This window comes from Salmo salar, chromosome ssa17 (genome assembly GCF_905237065.1).
Source record: "Salmo salar chromosome ssa17, Ssal_v3.1, whole genome shotgun sequence".
Lineage (NCBI taxonomy): Eukaryota > Metazoa > Chordata > Actinopteri > Salmoniformes > Salmonidae > Salmo > Salmo salar.
In genome coordinates, this window is record NC_059458.1 from 1,523,949 (window position 1) to 1,544,922 (window position 20,974).

The window sequence follows — 20,974 nt, forward strand, 5'->3', positions numbered from 1 at the left end:
ACAAAACACACACAGTAAGCAAGGCTCTGCTACAGAGGGTCAAATCTGCAGCACAACACACATTGTGGTACATTGCTATGGGTCAAACGTACAACAAACACTAGCCTAACTCATCTCCCTCCCTCTCTTATCACATATCTGTTATAGATCCACTTTAAATTGTTGCCAATTAAACATATTTTACATTGAACATTCTGACATGACAGATGGTGTATTTGAGTGGAGAGAAGTGTTCAGTGAGTAACGAGCAATGTAAATGAGTTGCGTATCAGTGGTGCTACAGTAGGAGATGGAATATGACAACCATTTTACAGCGTCTGCCACGCGTTCAAAGACTAATAGCAGTCACTTATCACTGTGGATGAGGGGATCAATGTCTTCTATTTTATACTAGGGATTACAAGAGAGCTGCAGCCAACGCACGCACACACCACACACACACACACAAACATACATCCACGCACAGCAGGTCTTTCTCTTTGTTCCTCTACAGTGGTCTGTCTTTCTCCCGCTCTCTCCACCTCTTAACACTTGCTCTCTTCACACACACACACACACACACACACACACACACACACACACACACACACACACACACACACACACACACACACACACACACACACACGGGAGAGTGCTTGGCAGTGTGAGGGGCTGGACGTGGATGGTTAGACGGACAGTAGTGGGGCATTAGATAAGTGTGTGTGTGACTCAGCAGGCCATAATGGGCTGGAACAGAAACACCAAATGATCCAGATCAGCCCATCCACTCCACTAGTCATTAAAGACATGCTTTCTGTCAGGGTGCCAGCGTTCAGAGGGGAAATACATTGATTTGAGTAGTGAAGTACAACACACGAGGTGAAAAATCCTCCAGGTTTTCCAGACATCTGGTTCATACTACATGGTTTCACTCGTAGATGATACACTAGTCCTGAAACAGAACTGGTCCCTGTTTCTTATACACTTAATCTCCTGTTAAACCAGGATTGCGATCCCTGGAAAAGCATTGCAAGAGCTAAGGCCAAAATGAGCATAATGCACATCTGCACGCACACACCTATGTTAGAAGACCGAAGGTTGAAGTGCAGAAAATCTCCCTCCCAACATTCACATATTTATACACACACAGTGATGGAGTGCTGAGCTGGTCATTAGACTAAACCAGGGGTAGGAAACTACATTCAGCTCCAGGATGATTTTTGTCGTAGAGGCTGGTCGGGAACACAATTATAATTTGTACACTGCAAATTGATCACAAATAAGCCAAAAAAGTGAGACACGATCTCATGTCTCTTTTTTATTCGTGGGAATACTTGAACAGATTTCAGAAATGAAATTGGTGCCCACCTGTTGCTGACCATTGGATAAAACGCAGTGTCTCCTGTCACAGTATCTTCTTTGGTGAATCAAATGTCATTGACTGCTAAAGCAAAGCACACAATACTGTACTGACATTCTGGTATTTCAGCTGGGCTTCAGCTTGAGTAAATTCTCTCTCAGGACACGTGCATGCATGCATCTTGGTCTCTGATTAGCAAGTGTGTCTTCAGTATGCTGAGTTGTGAGCCGATAAGAAAACTAAAACTTTGCTCACTCACGGTGGAAACTAAACGTTCGTTTTGAAATGCAGAGTGCTTTCCCCAAGAGCCTGCTATTTACTCTGCGTCTTATCAAGAGGCTGTTGTGCTTCTTCCTTTCCTCTCTGTGGCAGGTACAGTAGCGTTCTAACAATCCACAGCTCCTCTTTTACAGGTTTCCCCTCAAATCTGTTGCCAACTTCCTCCCATTCCTCTAACATGGGGGGATGTTGTGTACAGACTTATGCAGCCATTAAACACCACTTTGATCTATGGAGCGTGAGCATATAGCTGCATATAAGAGGATTAACTGGATGTTGCTAATGCTACGCACACCCACCCCCAACAACAAAAGATCTTGGTAGACTGAAAGTCGTCTGTTCTTTCGACAAATCGATTATAGCACTTTATGACATGGGCTGATGTAAAAAGGGCTTTATAAATACATTTGATTGATTGGTCGACATTTTTAAACATGCATTTTTCCATATATAGACAGACCCTATGTGTTTTAATAAAATCACCAATATTCATCGAGCGTGTCTGATGTTTAAGCTTAAGGTTTGATGAAATGAGACAAATGCATCAAGAGGGAGCCAGAGATCTAGATAACCAGAAGAAAAAACATGACCCAACTATTCTCCTCCCACTCCAGCAGGCTTTCACAGATTCTGACATTACTCTCCTGAAGTTTCCGGTAATAGGCTACATGAGGACTAGGCAACCTTGCTCATGATGAATGCCAATTTATCTTACTATTACTACCTATCTGCATGGAAGTTATGGTTTTCATATGCACATTTTCTTGAAAGTTTCAGTTAACGTAATTTCCGGACTATTAAGCGCACCTGAATATAAGCCGCACCCACAGAAATGTAAAAATATATATTTTTTAACATAAATAAGCCGCACATGTCTATAAGCCGCAGATGCCTACCGGTACATTGAAACAAATGAACTTTACACAGGCTTTAACGAAACACGGCTTGTAACAAAAAATTAAACATTTGCAGTAAACAGTAGCCTACCAAGAAAGTCATTGCTCCAGACCAAGCTCCCGTGCAGCAGCTCTATTTCCTTTTCCAACAGCCAGATCAATCGGCTTCAACTTGAAAGCTGCATCATATGCATTTCTCCGTGTCTTTGCCATGATGAGGGTGACAAAATGACTACCGTAATCAGAATGATGGGAAGTTTGAGCGCACTTGATTTAATCTAAACAGTAAACAAAAAAAGTTGTTTGACCTTAAGCCGTTCGGCAATTTCATTGATCTAATGAAAGCTTCATGCCGCCAAAAAACTGAGCACGTCACAGAATGTATTTAAAAAAAATATATATATATTTGAAAGCGGGAAAAATCCATATATTAGCCGCGTCATTGTTTAAGCCGCGAGGTTCAAAGTGTGGGAAAAAAGTAGCGGCTTATAGTCCAGAAATTACGGTAATTTATAATAACGTCTTCCTATCGCAAAATAATTATCATGTGGTTAATCAAAATTCTATCCAAATCTAAATTAAAATGTTACAAAGCTAAAAAGTTACTTCTATTGCCATCTATGTAGAAATAGCCTACATAAAGCCAACAAATAAAACATTGCAGCCAGCAGGTAGAAAATATTCAGATAAAAACAAATATCCTATAAATCACATTGTTGCAGATAGGCCATGTGTAGCCAAACTTGAAACATTGCATCAACTATTAACTTGGGTCTGGCCAGAAGCTTGCACTAACGAACTTGCAACTTTGCATGAAATATTCTGGGCCCTCTAGAGTTCCCTGCTATAGTGAGCTCAGGACAGACACGGCTGTAGGCTATTTGCACAAGGGAAAATAAGCCGTTTTTTACTTTGGCAGGAGCTTACCGGAGCAGAGTACTGGCAACTCAAATGTTCTACTGCTTGAGCTCCTGTTGCTCTTATAGAACATTAGCTCAAAAGTATTGTGGAACTCGTGCACCTAAATTTAAACAGTAACAGCACCCAAAATGAGTACAGGAACTTATTTTAGTCCAAGTCAAGCACTGATAAGATGTAATCAGGTAGGCCTATTTTATAACATTTGCACTGGATAAGAGCATAACATTTTTCCCTTTCATGTTGAGTGGTTATCGAAAGGGAGAGAGCTGAAAATATTTTTCAAATACATTGAGCAACTATTGTAATTCTCAATGGATGTAAAAACAGACTTTGTATGGTTGCTGTTTGAGGTGAAGCAAACATTACGTTGAGACGCTCAACAGGATGGTGGTGGTGCGTTAAGCCAATCAGAAATACCATGAAATCCAAAAATTGACACATTTATATGCCTACAGTGCCTTCAGAAATTATTGAGACCCCTTGACTTTTTCCACAGTGTTACGTTACAGCCTTATTTTAAAATGAATTGAATAAATAATTTCCCTCAGCAATCTACACACAATACCCCATAATGATAAAGCAAAAACAGGTTAAATGTTTCCAAATATATATATTTTTAAATGTAATACTTTTAGTTAAGTATTCACACCCTTTGCAATGAGACTCGAAATTGAGCTCAGGTGCATCCTGTATGCATTGATCATCCTTGAGATGTCTCTACAACTTGATTGGAATCCACCTGTGGTAAATTCAATTGATTAGAAATGATTTGGAAAGGCACACTCCTGTCTATATAAGCTCTCACAGTTGACAGTGCATGTCAGAGCAAAAACAAAGCCATGAGGTTGTTGCATGGCACCGACAGAGATGGTCGCCTCACTTCGAGTTCTAAGGAAACTTTGCAGTATTTCGTTTTTTTATGTATTATTTCTTACCCCAGGAAATCTTAAGTCTTATTACAAACAGCCGGGAATAACTATTGGATATAAGAGCAACGTCAAATTACAAACATTAAAACTTTCCCGAAGCGGGTCCTCTGTTCGGACCACCACCCAGGACAATGGAGATAATTCCAGTAGGCGATCCAAAACAACAACGCCGCAGTAGGGGCAAATGAAACGGCCACCTGGCCAGGCTCCGTAGACATGCACATCGCACACCACTCCCGAGTATACCACTAGCCAATGTCCAGTCTCTTGACAACAAGGTAGACGAATTTCGAACAAGAGTCGCCTTCCAGAGAAACAGAGATTGTAACATTCTCTTTTTCACGGAAACATGGCTCTCTTGGGATATGTTGTCGGAATCGGTTCAGCCACCGGGCTTCTCCATGCATTGCGCCGACAGGAATAAACACCTCACTGGGAAAAGGCCTCAAGCAGACACCAAGACGGTCATCAATGAACTTCACTGGACTATATGCAAACTGGAAATCATACATCCTGAGGCTACATTTATTGTAGCTGGGGATTTTAACAAAGCCAATTTGAGAACAAGTCTACCTAAATTCTTACAGCCCATTGATTGTGCTATGCGCATGCGCAATACCCTCGACCACTGCTACTCTAACTTCCGCGATGCATACAAAGCCCTCCCCTGCTCTCCCTTCGGCAAATCCGACCACGATGCCATCTTGCTCCTTCCATCTTGTAGGCAGAAACTCAAACAGGATGTACCAGTGACGAGAACCATTCAACGCTGGTCCAACCAAATCGGAAGCCACGTTTCAAGATTGTTTTGATCACGCAGACTGGAATATGTTCCGGTCTGCCTCAGAGAACAACATCGACCTATATGCTGACTCAGTGCGTGCGTTTATAAAGAAGTGCATTGGAGATGTTGTACCCACTGTGACTATTAAAACCTACCCTAACCAGAAACTGTGGATGGATGGCGGCATTCGCACAAAACTGAAAGTGCGATCCACCGCATTTAACCATGGAAAGAGGTCTGGGAATATGTCTGAATATAAACTGTGTAGCTATTCCCTAAAACAAGCGAAATGCCAGTACAGGGACAAGGTGGAGTCGCAATTCAATGGCTCAGACCCGAGAGGTGTGTGGCAGGGTCTACAGGAAATCACGGACTACAAAAAGAAATCCACTGACGTCACGCTTCCAGACAAACTAAACACCTTCTTTGCCCGCTTTGAGGATAATACAGTGCCACCGTCGCAGCCCACTAACAAGGACTGCACCCCCTCCTTCTCCGTGGCTGACATGAGTAAAACATTTAAACGTGTTAACCCCTCGCAAGGCTGCTGGCCCAGACGGCATCCTTAGCCGCGTCCTCAAAGCATGCGCAGACCAGCTGGCTGGTGTGGTTACGGACATATTCAATCGATGCCTACCCCAGTCTGCTGTCCCCAAATGCTTCAAGATGGCTACCATTGATCCTGTACCCAAGAAGGCAAAGGTAACTGAGCTAAATGACCACCACCCTGTAGCATTCACGTCGGTCATCATGAAGTGCTTTGAGAGACTAGTCAAGGATCATATCACCTCCACTACCTTACCGGCCACCCTAGACCCACTTTTCATACCGCCCCAACAGGTCCACAGATGACGCAATTTCCATCACACTGCCCTATCCCATCTGGACAAAAGGAATACCTATGTAAGAATGCTGTTCATTGACTACAGCTCAGCATTCAACACCATAGTACCCTCCAAGCTCATCATCAAGCTGGAGGCCCTGCCCGGTCTCAACCCCGCCCTGTGCAATTGGGTCCTGGACTTTGACGGGTCGCCCCAGGTGGTGAAGGTAGGAAACAACACCTCCACTTCGCTGACCCTCAACACAGGGGCCCCACAAGGGTGCGTGCTCAGCCCCCTCCTGTACTCCCTGTTCACCCACGACTGCATGGCTATGACCGTCTCCAACTCAATCATCAAGTTTGCGGACAACACAACAGTAGTGGGCTTGATTACCAAGAACGACAAGACAGCCTACGGGGAGGAGGTGAGAGCACTCGGAGTGTGGTGTCAGGAAAACAACCTCTCACTCAAAGTCAACAAAATAAAGGAGATGGTGGACTTCAGGATAAAGCAGAGGGAGCACCGCCCTATCCACATCAAAAGGGACAGCAGTGGAGAAGGTGGAGATTTCCTCGGCGTACACATCACAGAAACAAATTTGGCTTGTCACCCAAAACCCTGACAAACTTTTACAGATGCACAATTGAGAGCATCCTGTCAGACTGTATCACAGCCTGGTACGGCAATTGCACCGCCCTCAACCCCATCTATATCCACAGTAAAACGAGTCCTATATCGACATAACCCAAAAGGCCGCTCAGCAAGGAAGAAGCCACTGCTCCAAAACCGCCATAAAAAAAGCCAGACTACGGTTTGCAACTGCACATGGGGACAAAGATCGCACTTTTGAAGAAATGTCCTCTGGTCTGATGAAACAAAAATAGAACTGTTTGGCCTTAATGACCATCGTTATGTTTGGAGGAAAAAGGGGGAGGCTGGCAAGCCAAAAGAACACCATCCCAACTGTGAAGCACGGGGGTGGCAGCATCATGTTGTCGGGGTGCTTTGCTGCAGGAGAGACTGGTGCACTTCACAAAATAGATGGCATCATGAGGCAGGAAAATGATGTGGATATATTGAAGCAACATTTCAAGACATCAGTCAGGAAGTTAAAGCTTGGTCACAAATGGGTCTTCCAAATGGACAATGACACCAAGCATACTTCCAAAGTTGTGGCAAAGTGGTTTAAAGACAACAATGTCAAGGTATTGGAGTGGCCATCACAAAGCCCTGACCTCAATCCCATAGAAAATGTGTGGGCAGAACTGAAAAAGTGTGTGCGACAAGGAGGACTACACACCTGATTCAGTTACACCAGCTCTGTCAGGAGGAATGGGCCAAAATTCACCCAACTTATTGTGGGAAGCTTGTGGAAGGCTATCTCAAACGTTTGACCAAAGTTAAATTGTTTAAGGGCAATGCTACCAAATACTAATTTAGTGTATGTAAACTTCTGACCCACTGGGAATGTGATGAAAGAAATAAAAGCTGAAATACATACATTCTCTCTACTATTATTCTGACATTTCACATTCTTAAAATAAAGTGGTGATCCTAACTGACCTAAGACAGAGAATTTTTACTAGGATTAAATGTCAGGAATTGTGAAAAACTGAGTTTAAATGTACTTGGCTAAGGTGTATGTAAACTTCAACTGTATATACTGTATTTTATACCATCTATTGCACCTTTGCCATCGCTCATCCATATACTTACACGTACATATTCTCATTCACCCCATTAGATTTGTGTATTAGGTAGTTGTTGGGGAATTGTTAGATTACTTGTAAGATATTACTGCACTGTCGGAACTAGATGCACAAGCATTTCGCTACACTCGCATTAACATCTGCTAAAACATGTGTATGTGACAAATATAATTTCATTTGAAAGGAATTGTACGTAGAACTCAGAGACAGGATTGTGTCGAAGCACAGATCTGGGGAAGGGTACCAAAAAATGTCTGCAGCATTGAAGGTCCTCAAGAATACAGTGGCCTCCATCATTCTTAAATGGAAGAGGTTTGGAACCACCAAGACTCTTATTCTTCCTCATGTGGTACAAACTGAGCAATCAGCGGAGAAGAGCCTTGGTCAGGAACGCACAATCCCTCCATCAGTGCTCAGACTGTCCACAAGAGGCTGAAAGAGGCTGGACTGAGGGCTTGTAGGCCTGTTGTAAGACAGGTCCTCACCAGACATCACCGGCAACAACATTGCCTATGGGCACAAAGCCACCGTCGCTGGACCAGACAGGACTGGCAAAAGTGCTCTTCACTGACGAGTCGCGGTTGTGTCTCACCAGGGGTGATGGTCGGATTCGCGTTTATCGTCGAAGGAATGAGCGTTACACCGAGGCCTGTACTCTGGAGCGGAATCGATTTGGAGGTGGAGGGTCCGTCATGGTCTGGGGCGGTGTGTCACCGCATCATTGGACTGAGCTTGTGGTCATTGCAGGCAATCTCAACGCTATGCGTTACAGGGAAGACATCCTCCTCCCTCATGTGGTACCCTTCCTGCAGGCTCATCCTGACATGACCCTCCAGCATGACAATGTCACCAGCCATACTGCTCGTTCTGTGCATGTTTTCCTGCAAGACAGGAATGTCAGTGTTCTGCCATGGCCAGCATAGAGCCCGGATCTCAATCCCATTGCGCACATCTGGGACCTGTTGGATCGGAGGGTGAGGGCTAGGGCCATTCCCCCCAGAAATGTCTGGAAACTTGCAGGTGCCTTGGTGGAAGAGTGGGGTAACATCTCACAACAAGAACTGGCAAATCTGGTGCAGTCCATGAGGAGGAGATGCACTGCAGTACTTAATGCAGCTGGTGGCCACACCAGACACTGACTGTTACTTTTGATTCCTTTGTTCAGGGACAAATTATTCCATTTCTGTTAGTCACATGTCTGTGGAACTTGTTGAGTTTATGTCTCAGTTGTTTAATCTTATGTTCATACAAATATTTACACGTTAAGTTTGCTGAAAATAAAACGCAGCCGACAGTGAGAGGACGTTTCTTTTTTTGCTGAGCTTATTTTATATTTCATATTCTTCAAAGTAGCCACCCTTTGCCTTGATGACAGCTTTGCACATGCTTGGCATTCTCTCAACCAGCTTCATGAGGAATGCTTTTCCAACAGTCTTGAAGGAGTTCCCACATATGCTGAGCACTTGTTGGCTGCTTTTCCTTCACTCTGCGGTCCTGCTCATCCCAAACCATCTCAATTGGGTTGAGGTCGGATGTTTGTGAAGGCCAGGTCATCTGATGCAGCACTTATTAACTCTCCTTCTTGATCAAATAGCCCTTACAGAGCCTGGAGGTATGTTTTGGGTCATTGTCCTGCTGAAAAACAAATGATAGTCCCACTAAGCCCAAACCAGATGGGATGGCGTATCGCTGCAGAATGCTGTGGTAGCCATGCAGGTTAAGTGTGCCTTGAATTCTAAATAAATCCACAACAGTGTCACTAGCAAAGCACCCCCACACCATCACACCTCCTCCTCCATGCTTCATGGTGGGAAACACAGATGCGGAGATCATCCGTTCACCTACTCTGCGTCTCATGAAGACACGGCCATTGGGACCTTAACTCTCAAATTTGGAATCATCAGACCAAGAGGACAGATTTCCACCAGTCTAATGTCCATTGTTTGTGTTTCTTTGCCCAAGCAAATCTCTTCTTATTGGTGTCCTTTAGTAGTGGTTTCTTTGCATCTATACGACCAAGAAGGCCTGATTCACACAGTCTCCTCTGAACAGTTGATGTTGAGATGTGTCTGTTACTTGAACTCTGAAGCCTTTATTTAGGCTGCAATTTCTGAGGATGGTAACTCTAATGAACTTATCCTCTGCAGCAGAGGTAACCCTGGGTCTTCCTGTCCTGTGGTGGTCCTCGCTAGAGCCAATTTCATATTAGCACTTGATATATGCAACTGCACTTGAAGAAACTTTTAAAGTTCTTAAAGCTTTCCGGATTGACTGACCTTCATGTCTGTAAAGTAATGATGGACAGTTGTTTCTCTTCGCTTATTTGAGCAGTTCTTGCCATAATACGGACTTGGTCTTTTACCAAATAGGGCTATCTTCTGTATACCACCCCTACCTTGTCACAACACAACTGATTGTCTCAAACACATTGAGGAAAGAAATTCCACAAATTAACTTTTAACAAGGCACACCTGTTAATTAAAATGCATTCCTCATGAAGCTGGTTGAGAGAATGCCAAGAGTGTGCAAAGCTGTCATCATGGCAAAGCGTGGCTACTTTGAAGAATCTAAAATCTAAAATGTATTTTGATTTGTTTAACACTTTTTTGGTTACTAAATGATTCCATGTGTGTTATTTAATAGTTTGGATGTATTCACTATTATTCCACAATGTAGAAAATAGTAAAAATAAAGAAAAACCCTTGAATGAGTAGGTGTCCAAACTTTTGACTGGTACTACACTGCTCAAAAAAATAAAGGGAACACTTAAACAACACAATGTAACTCCAAGTCAATCACACTTCTGTGAAATCAAACTGTCCACTTAGGAAGCAACACTGATTGACAATACATTTCACATGCTGTTGTGCAAATGGAATAGACAACAGGTGGAAATTATAGGCAATTAGCAAGACACCCCCAATAAAGGAGTGGTTCTGCAGGTGGGGACCACAGACCACTTCTCAGTTCCTATGCTTCCTGGCTGATGTTTTGGTCACTTTTGAATGCTGGCGGTGCTTTCACTCTAGTGGTAGCATGAGACGGACTCTACAACCCACACAAGTGGCTCAGGTAGTGCAGCTCATCCAGGATGGCACATCAATGCGAGCTATGGCAAGAAGGTTTGCTGTGTCTGTCAGCGTAGTGTCCAGAGCATGGAGGCGCTACCAGGAGACAGGCCAGTACATCAGGAGACGTGGAGGAGGCCCTAGGAGGGCAACAACCCAGCAGCAGGACCGCTACCTCCGCCTTTGTGCAAGGAGGAGCAGGAGAAGCACTGCCAGAGCCCTGAAAAATGACCTCCAGCAGGCCACAAATGTGCATGTGTCTGCTCAAACGGTCAGAAACAGACTCCATGAGGGTGGTATGAGGGCCCGACGTCCACAGGTGGGGGTTGTGCTTACAGCCCAACACCGTGCAGGACGTTTGGCATTTGCCAGAGAACACCAAGATTGGCAAATTCGCCACTGGCGCCCTGTGCTCTTCACAGATGAAAGCAGATTCACACTGAGCACGTGACAGACGTGACAGTCTGGAGACGCCGTGGAGAACGTTCTGCTGCCTGCAACATCCTCCAGCATGACCGGTTTGGCGGTGGGTCAGTCATGGTGTGGGGTGGCATTTCTTTGGGGGGCCGCACAGCCCTCCATGTGCTCGCCAGAGGTAGCCTGACTGCCATTAGGTACCGAGATGAGATCCTCAGACCCCTTGTGAGACCATATGCTGGTGCGGTTGGCCCTGGGTTCCTCCTAATGCAAGACAATGCTAGACCTCATGTGGCTGGAGTGTGTCAGCAGTTCCTGCAAGAGGAAGGCATTGATGCTATGGACTGGCCCGCCCGTTCCCCAGACCTGAATCCAATTGAGCACATCTGGGACATCATGTCTCGCTCCATCCACCAACACCACGTTGCACCACAGACTGTCCAGGAGTTGGCGGATGCTTTAGTCCAGGTCTGGGAGGAGATCCTTCAGGAGACCATCCGCCACCTCATCAGGAGCATGCCCAGGCGTTGTAGGGAGGTCATACAGGCACGTGGAGGCCACACACACTACTGAGCCTCATTTCGACTTGTTTTAAGGACATTACATCAAAGTTGGATCAGCCTGTAGTGTGGTTTTCCACTTTAATTTTGAGTGTGACTCCAAATCCAGACCTCCATGGGTTGATAAATTGTATTTCCATTGATAATTTTTGTGTGATTTTGTTGTCAGCACATTCAACTATGTAAAGAAAAAAGTATTTAATAAGATTATTTATTTCATTCAGATCTAGGATGTGTTGTTTAAGTGTTCCCTTTATTTTTTTGAGCAGTATATATAAACTCAGCAAAAAAGAAACGTCCTCTCACTGTCAACTGTGTTTATTTTCAGCACACTTAACATGTCTAAATATTTGTATGAACATAACAAGATTCAACAACTGAAACATAAACTGAACAGGTTCCACAGACATGTGACTAGCAGAAATTGAATAATGTGTCCCTGAACAAAGGAGGGGGGGGTCAAAGTCAAATGTAACAGTCCGTATCTGGTGTGGCCACCAGCTGCATTAAGTACTGCAGTGCATCTCCTCCTCATGGACTGCACCAGAAAACTAAGGACACTAAAGTTTTCATAAATGTGACCTTAATTGCCTACCGTCTGTAAGCTGTTTGTGTCTTAATGACCGTTCCACAGGTGTATGTTCATTAATTGTTTGTGGTTCATTGAACAAGCATGGGAAACAGTGATTAAACCCTTTACAATGAAGATCTGTGAAGTTATTTGGATTTTTACAAATGATCTTTTAAAGACAGGGTCCTGAAAAAGGGACATTCTTTTGTTGCTGAGTTTATATATACTTTTAGATGGCTACTTTTCTTTCCATTTATAATCTAATGCTAAATTGCAGGTTTTGCAGAATATATTGTTGTCTGCAAAGAGCGTCCCAGCGGCGTATTTGCATGCTCTTTTTTTCAAGCGATATTCTGATTTAGAATTGTTTATATTTTCTGGTTGGATTCATAGTCTCTCCACTTTAACTGTCCTAATTGCCCCATTTTTAAAACCACCTATGATCAGGGTTTGAGTCTGTTGGAGAGGATCAGCTTGAGCAAATTGAGGTGTAGAACCACTGATCTACAAATAGTATTTCCTGCCAAATATTAGTCCATGTGCAATTAAGATTCGTAAGCTACGCCTGCCCTGGTTTAGGCGATCCCCCTACAAAACCCTCCAGACATTGAATGATTGATTGGAGACAGCTTGTGTCAATTAAAGAGCATTTCCTAGGATTTTCCACCTGCAGCAAATCCAGTGGATAATGCTGGCAATACCGGTCAAAGAGAAAACCTACAAACAACTACCAAAACACCTAGCCTATAGGCTATAACCTGTCCTGTGCTTGAGGTAGTAAATTGCCGTCAACACAAATCTAGGATCAGATTATCTTGTTATGGATAGGAGGCAGTATTTTCACGGCCGGATAAAAAAACGTACCCGATTTAATCTGATTATTACTCCTGCCCAGAAACTAGAATATGCATATAATTAGTAGCTTTGGATAGAAAACACTCCAAAGTTTCTAAAACTGTTTGAATGGTGTCTGTGAGTATAACAGAACTCATTTGGCAGGCCAAAACCTGAGAAGATTCCAAACAGGAAGCGCCCTCTCTGACTATTTCTTGGCCTTCTTGATCATCTCTATCCAAAACAGGGGATCTCTGCTGTAACGTGACATTTTCTAACGCTCCCATAGGCTCTCAGAAGGCGCCAGAACGTTGAATGATGAATCTGCTGTCCATGGCTGAAAAACAGTAGCGCATTTGGTAAGTGGTCGATCTGCGAACAATTAGACTGGCGCGTGCGTGCACGAGACGACTCCATGTTTTTATTTTCAGTCTTTGAACGAAAACAGGGTTTCCCGGTCTGAATATTATCACTTTTTTACGAGAAAAATCGCATAAAAATTGATTTTAAACAGCGTTTGACATGCTTCGAAGTACGGTAATGGAATATTTTTAATTTTTTTGTCACGAAACGCGCCGGGCGCGTCACCCTTCTTTACCCTTCGGATAGTGTCTTGAACACACAACAAAACGCCGCTATTTGGATATAACTATGGATTATTTGGAACCAAACCAACATTTTTTATTGAAGTAGAAGTCCTGGGAGTGCATTCTGACAAAGAACAGCAAAGGTAATCCAATTTTTCTTATAGTAAATCTGAGTTTGTTGAGGGCCAAACTTGGTGGGTGTCAAAATAGCTAGCCATGATGGCCAGGCTATCTACTCAGAATATTGCAAAATGTGCTTTCACCGAAAAGCTATTTTAAAATCGGACACCGCGATTGCATAAAGGAGTTCTGTATCTATAATTCTTAAAATAATTGTTATGTTTTTTGTGAACGTTTATCGTGAGTAATTTTAGTAAATTCACCGGAAGTGTTCGGTGGGAATGCTAGTTCTGAACGTCACATGCTAATGTAAAAAGCTGGTTTTTGATATAAATATGAACTTGATTGAACAAAACATGCATGTATTATATAACAATGTCCTAGGAGTGTCATCTGATGAAGATCATCAAAAGGTTAGTGCTGCATTTAGCTGTGGTTTAGTTTTTTGTGACATTATATGCTAGCTTGAAAAATGGGTGTCTGATTATTTCTGGCTGGGTACTCTGCTGACATAATCTAATGTTTTGCTTTCGTTGTAAAGCCTTTTTGAAATCGGACAATGTGGTTAGAAAAAGGAGAGTCTTGTCTTTAAAATGGTGTAAAATAGTCATATGTTTGAAAAATTGAAGTTTTTGTATTTTCGAGGAGTTTGTATTTCGCGCCACGCCCATCATTGGATATTGGAGCAGGTGTTCCGCTAGCGGAACGTCTAGATGTAAGTTAACTAACCCCCAATCCTTTCTTTCACAATAACATGGATGAAAAATATCACACACCTGTGTCTCATCCTGCACCACGCGGTACTGTTCCTTCCAGACAGTGATCTTGGACACCTCATCCTTCCTTAGGGCTCTCTCCTTCTTCAGCTCTGGGCTCCAGAAAGTCTTGATGGAGTTCATGGAGGAACTCAGCTTGCTTTCCTTCACCTCCACCTCACGACGCAGAAACTCGTTCTCACGCAGAACCTGAGGGACCAGGGGTCTCAGTCAGTCAAACATACAATTCCATACACACACACTACAAATACAAAATATTTTCACACATGCCTAATAGCAGAACACTCAACATCAAAGTCAAACTGGATCTTCTGCTCAAAGTAGGGTACATCTCAAACAAGTTATTACTAACTTTCCTTATGACATCACAGCATTGAGCTTTCCTTGTCCATTGTCATTCTACAGACAGACTAACGTTACCAACTGTGGCTACTGACCTCTTTGAGTTGGGCCTGCAGGTCCAGTATGGTGTTGTCCCGGGCCTGTCTCAGGGAGTGAGGGACCGTGGAGGCCATGTGGTGATCCCCAAAAGCCAGAGCGTCACCTGCCATCATTCCCCCAGGGAGCACAGCATTGGCCTGGGCAGATGTGGCGATGTTGGGGGTGCTAGCTGCCACCCCTCCACCCACTCCTGCGCTTGCTCTTGACCCGTAGGTCACCCTCTGTCGACCCATTGTGGTCATCTCTCGACCACTCTTGTTAACGTGGTCGGACATGGCAACCTCGTTGTCGCTCAGGTACATGGGTCCTGAGGTGGCATAGGCAGCATTGAGGGACTGGATGTTCTCCATGGAGAGGGTCTTACCCCCCGCTCCGCCTGGACATCCTCCGCTGCCCCCGTGCTGTTGGTGCGACGGTGGCCCATCCGTGGGGGAACGGGGAGATGAGGGGAGCGACCCGAACCCTGGGTGCTCCCCCATCTCTCCCTCCTCCGCTGTGGTTGGCATCCGCTCTGCCCACGGAGCGGGAGCTGCCGTACATTTTCACTGAAGCAGAGAAGTGAACGTATGGATGGTGGGAATGAAGAGGTGCAGTGTCTGAAATGTGAGGATGTAGCTTTGCCTAGTGTGTGTGTGTGTGTGTGTGTGTGTATGAGATTTTGACAGAAGATCTGTGAGTTTGTGCTGACGTGTCTCTCTGTTCCGGCTTCAACTGGAGTAAGTGAGCGCTTGATTCATGTGAAATCGTTGAGCTCTCTTCACGCTCACTCACTCTCAGAAGGGACTGGGTGACAGCTGTTCTTGGAGCGAGAGAACAGCCATTCAGAGAGTCCACACACAGGAAACTGATCTGGAAGAAGGAACAGAGTTTAAACGGGATCATCAGCAGCTAGAGATTGCCTGACTAGAAAATCTCTCCTGAGATGGGCATGTTTTCAATACAGACTCCTTTTGTCGTACAATATTCCATAGAGGGCATCCAGACCTTATGAAAGAAGCACAATATACCCTTAATCTTGTAATAAATCAAATCTAGTGATACTGAACATAACTGGACATTTCTGCCATCCATTGTGACAGTGTGGGAGGATAATCAACCTTCCAATTCATGGCAATGCATTTCTTAGCCGCTATAAATGCTAGGTTACATAGTTTCTTCTGATAACAGTCTCAAGTATCAACATTTCCAAGCAAACCAAAACAGAGAGAAGGGAGAATCTGAAGACCTGCTGAGATAAAAGAAAATACTCTTTGCCAGAATTCACCAAGCCTTCACAAGAGTATAACATATGCAAATATGTCCCCTTCTGCGTTTTACACCTCCAGCAGAGGAATTACATTTCTGAGTGCATGATATTCAGTTTCACTGGCATATAGTACGTTCTATGGATGGTCTTAAACTGCATTAATTTATGACTGAAATTACATGAACATGACTGGGCATTCAAACATATAAATATCCATTCAGCATCATCAATAGTGTCTACCAGGTCTTCCTCACATGTTTGTTTTACATGTTTTGTGTCATCGGGAAAAGCCTCTATCAACCCTTGATACAGTTTGGAAATCAACTTTTGAGGTTTGTCAGACTGCCTTAAAATAGTTTCAATCTTTGAAGCTCCTGGCTTGTCCAGTGTTTTCTGCACAGAGAGAATAAAGTGTAATCTCAGCGCCCGTCACAGACTGGTCTTCCCTGGTTGCTTGACCCTGCTGACCCTTCTCAGATGAGGAATGTCAAAGAATTACCTTGGTGTATATTTATACATTATATTATCCAAGAATAGAATCAATGGTACAATAATTGAAATGACCATTATTCCTAGGTCCCAAACTGAAGCCTACCCATCAACTCAAGATGTAACTTTGTATCCATTCATTGATTGCTATATTATACTGCAAAATTCGTAGACTTGTCTTTCCTGGCTGTCTGGCTTTGCTTGGACATCTGTCACCATCTGATCCTGCTAATAAATGATGAGCATAGTGTTATGTACTGACTGTGCACCATGACAGTGAAGCCTGTAGAGCTGTTTATACCGTGTCAGTGTGAAAAGTAGGGAATTAGCTAAGGAACCTGGCAGATCAATAACTTTACATTGCTATACTGACTAATAAAAACTCACAATGCGCTGTCAAAAAACAGAATATCAGGCTACAAAACATTTCCATACACACACCAGCTGTTAGATACTGCTACCTGACTGATAGCTAGAGGCTAGAGCTGAACTGGCTGTGGTAGAGTTAGTTCATTCACTTCAGACAGAAATGCAGTCGATAAGGGATGAAACATTAACTAACGCTACACGTCAGTTAAACTACTAGCTCAGCACTGGGAATAAATACTTTTTTTTGTTAAGTCAAACAGCAGTTACTTTGCCAGCTTCATCAGACAAAGAGTAGCCAGTTTCTGCTTTGCTTGCTTTGACAACTCAGAGAAAAAGCAATAGGGGCGCATGTGCGTTATGCTATGTATCACGTCATCTGGCTAATGTAGGGAGGAGCGCCCCTTTTCAGTTGTATCAAATGACAGAGTTGTGGCCCCAAAAATGCTACAGAATTTGAAAAAAATAAAAAATAAAATTAAAATCACTATCTATATGCATAATACATTTCATCACGGTCAATTTCGATTGCAGACTCCTCATAAACGTAAGCATAGCTAGTTGGCAGGCAAGTTAAGCTAGCAGTAAAAGCTAAGTTAATATGGCTGTGTTATCAAGCGTTACAATGTAACGTTTTACCGCAATATAATTTTTGTTGTAAAGTAGCATCTCTTTGGCAGCACTATAATGAGCAAGGAAGCGTGCTACATTGTTTCTTGCTCGCTAGGTGGATCGCTATATTAACTGTTGGATACACCGACCTAAAGGGTTGGCCATTTAAACCTTGGGAATAAAAAAATGGGCGCAAGATATGTAGCTGGTCCGAGGCGAGGGTAATAATACAATTGTCAACTTAGATGGCAAGACGTCTAAATTATTTAGAAAATGGACAACATCTAAAATGTTTTCTTCGTTGGAAATACAGACAAGGGGCTCAGGAGCCACCGAAAATCTCCCTCTCATATGTATCCCTTTCTCCTCCTCCATTGCTTTAGGGCTGAACATTATTTAGGGAGTTTTCCTTCATTAAAAGTAAGTCGCTCTCCCGTAAAAAATTTACACAAATGCCGTAATCGACAAAAGCTCATAATATCCCGATGAATACAAATTAATAAATACAAGGAATCGGATATGGTCAAGCAGAATCCGTTTTTTGTTGATTAGCAATGAAAACAGTGATTATGAAAATCACTTTTAGAGTGAAGTAACGTACTTTGCTGTAGCTATGTCCGATGGGGTCAAGTCAGTTCGCTGTATCCTGCGTCAAATGGAAAACGGCTCCATATACGGACATTTTCCCTTATTTCTTCTGCATACCTCTATCCGATTTTACCATATTTTTGCCAACACAACCAGCGGCTTTCTTCTTCAGCAGCGTCTCGTCAGCTACACTAAACAAGTATTTCCGGGTCACGGAATTTCGGACATTTTCCTAATAAAAGTTCCCCATGTAATCGTACAAAAGTGTCTATAACCTGTATTTATTATTCATGATATATGAAAAATAATTTTCTGAACATTAACAATGATTCATATTTATTCATGTTTAAGTGACATTTGCATTAAATGTGGGTTTTAAAACATGTTCCAAGGTCAAATAAATGCCCCCACTGCAAGTAACTGTATATGAAATACATATTGGCTTATAGAGAAAAAAATATTTGAGGTGCAGCAGTAAAAGTATTGTAGGGAATACTCAGTAGGGTCTGTAGAATGTATATAGTGTCATTTTATGGGGCTCTGAATAACAAAGCGTGTTGCTGGCATTTTACTCCACCTATTACGTTGGCCACAATGCGCATCCCTGTATATGGAATACATATTGGCTTATAGAACGTGCCTTTACACATTTAAAATCAGCCCACGGCCAGCCACATGTGCCAAATGCATCAGGTTAAAGTATGATAATCACTGCAAAACCTAAAATATCCATATGATTACAGGGTAAAGTGAATGGTGGCCTCATCTGCAGTACCAGGATCACCCGTGAAGGTCAGTGTGACCTGGAGGTGAACATTCTCTGCTTCCCCAAGTCCTATAGAGTTGTTGAATGTACCATTGAAAGTGTTTAATAGGAACAATATGGAGATGTATTTGCAGCGCTGCTGGAAAATAGACAGAACAAGCCAGGGCAAGAGATCTTGACTTCTGTGTCATACAAGCATGCAAAAGTAATTTAATGCAACAGGATTGTGAACTCTGTAAAAAATGTATGTGGTAAAGATGATAGGTATAGAGTTAGCATGTTCACTGAGTGTTGAAAACATGACATAGACTACATTCACCAGGCAAATTCTTTCCATGACAGACTGACCGGGTGAATCCTTTCCATGACAGACTGACCAGGTGAACCCATGTGAAAGCTATGATCCCTTATTGATGTCACTTGTTCAATCCACTTCAGTCAGTGTAGATGAAGGGCAGGAGACAGGTTAAATAAGGATTTTTAAGCCTTGAAACAATTGAGACATTAATTGTATATCTGTGCCATTCAGAGGGTGAATGGGCAAGACAAAATATATAGTGCCTTTGAACGGGGTATGGTAGTAGGATGCCAACTGCAACGCTGCTGGGTTTTTCACGTTCAACAGTTTCCCATGTGTCCACCACCCAAAGGACATCCCGCTAGCTTGACCCAACTGTGGGAAGCATTGGAGTCAACATGGGCCAGCATCCCTGTGGAACACCTTGTAGAGTCCATGCCTTGACGAATTGAGGCGGTTCTGAAGGCAAAAGGGGGTGGGGGAGTTGAACAGACATTCTAAAAGTGAACCATGCAGTTGGACACACTTTAAAAAACTTTCTCCCTGTAATACCAATTTGGTCTGACCTTTTGGCAGGAAATGTACAGACGTTTTCAGCATTATACAAGTCAAATCCAAGGCAGAATAAGAAAAGTACAGCAATTAGTGAGGTAACGTTCAAAACCACAAGGGTGTTATTTCTTGTTGATACAGAACATAGAATTGACAAGTGTATTGTCAAATTGCACTCTGCATAAAGCTGGCCAGAGAGACATATGTGAGAAAATCACATTTTCCAATCCCAAAAGGTAACGCATACTGCCGCAACCCGAGAAAAGCTGGGAGAAAAGGAAAAAAACACCAAGGCATCTCCGTAGGTCTTTTCATATTCCTCCAGCTATACATTCGAAATCATTCGGTCTTAATAAAAAGACAGGGATGAACAATGATCCAGTATTTATTGTGTTGTGAGCCACATTCGGTCAATAGATTGAAATCTCAGCAGGATTTCCTGCATGATATCAAAATAACAATATGTAGATTTGAAAACAGAGCTGCAAACTGTTGGTTCAACTCCTCCTTGCAGTCTTTGTTACATCCCAGGATAGTGAAAAGTACCTTCAAGCATCTTGACCCACAATCCATGACAGAATGTTCAGATATTAAAGATAACTTTGCTGCTCTCTTGTCTGTAGTTCAGAGGCCTGGATGCATCTTTAAGCACTGTGAGTTTGAGCAAGTTTTGGTAGAGATAAACATGACCATTCCATCATTGGCATAATGTTTTTATATATCAATTACTCCCCTGGTTACAAGATTTGGGCATTAAAACAGTGGTCAGTGCTATGCATACTCATAGCAGTGAAACTTGCAGAAACAGCATCTCACACAATGAGTATTACTTCAGCTCAATTTTTCAGGTTTGACTAAATACAGACACATCATCGCTTGATATTCTAGTTAGGCAATTAATCACTAAATGGGGTGCACCCACAAAATGCAGTCAATGTGATGGTGTATTGATTAGACAGACTGTTTGGACCACCACACCAGATATTCTTGTTATTTTTG

At 43.0% G+C, this 20,974-nt stretch overlaps 1 protein-coding gene and 1 pseudogene across 1 annotated transcript in view; one reads left to right on the forward strand and one right to left on the reverse strand.

Annotated features, from left to right (window-relative positions):
* Positions 1-18,582, reverse strand: part of LOC106561322 (ELKS/Rab6-interacting/CAST family member 1) — a 42,191-nt gene extending 23,609 nt beyond the window's left edge. Inside the window, 5 exon segments of the mRNA XM_014125158.2 lie at positions 14,618-14,806; positions 15,055-15,458; positions 15,461-15,533; positions 15,536-15,907; positions 18,373-18,582. Of these exon segments, the coding sequence (XP_013980633.2) occupies positions 14,618-14,806; positions 15,055-15,458; positions 15,461-15,533; positions 15,536-15,598 (729 nt within the window). The 5' untranslated portion in view covers positions 15,599-15,907; positions 18,373-18,582.
* Positions 1-20,974, forward strand: part of LOC106561341 (E3 ubiquitin/ISG15 ligase TRIM25-like) — a 552,627-nt pseudogene that overhangs the window by 40,049 nt on the left and 491,604 nt on the right.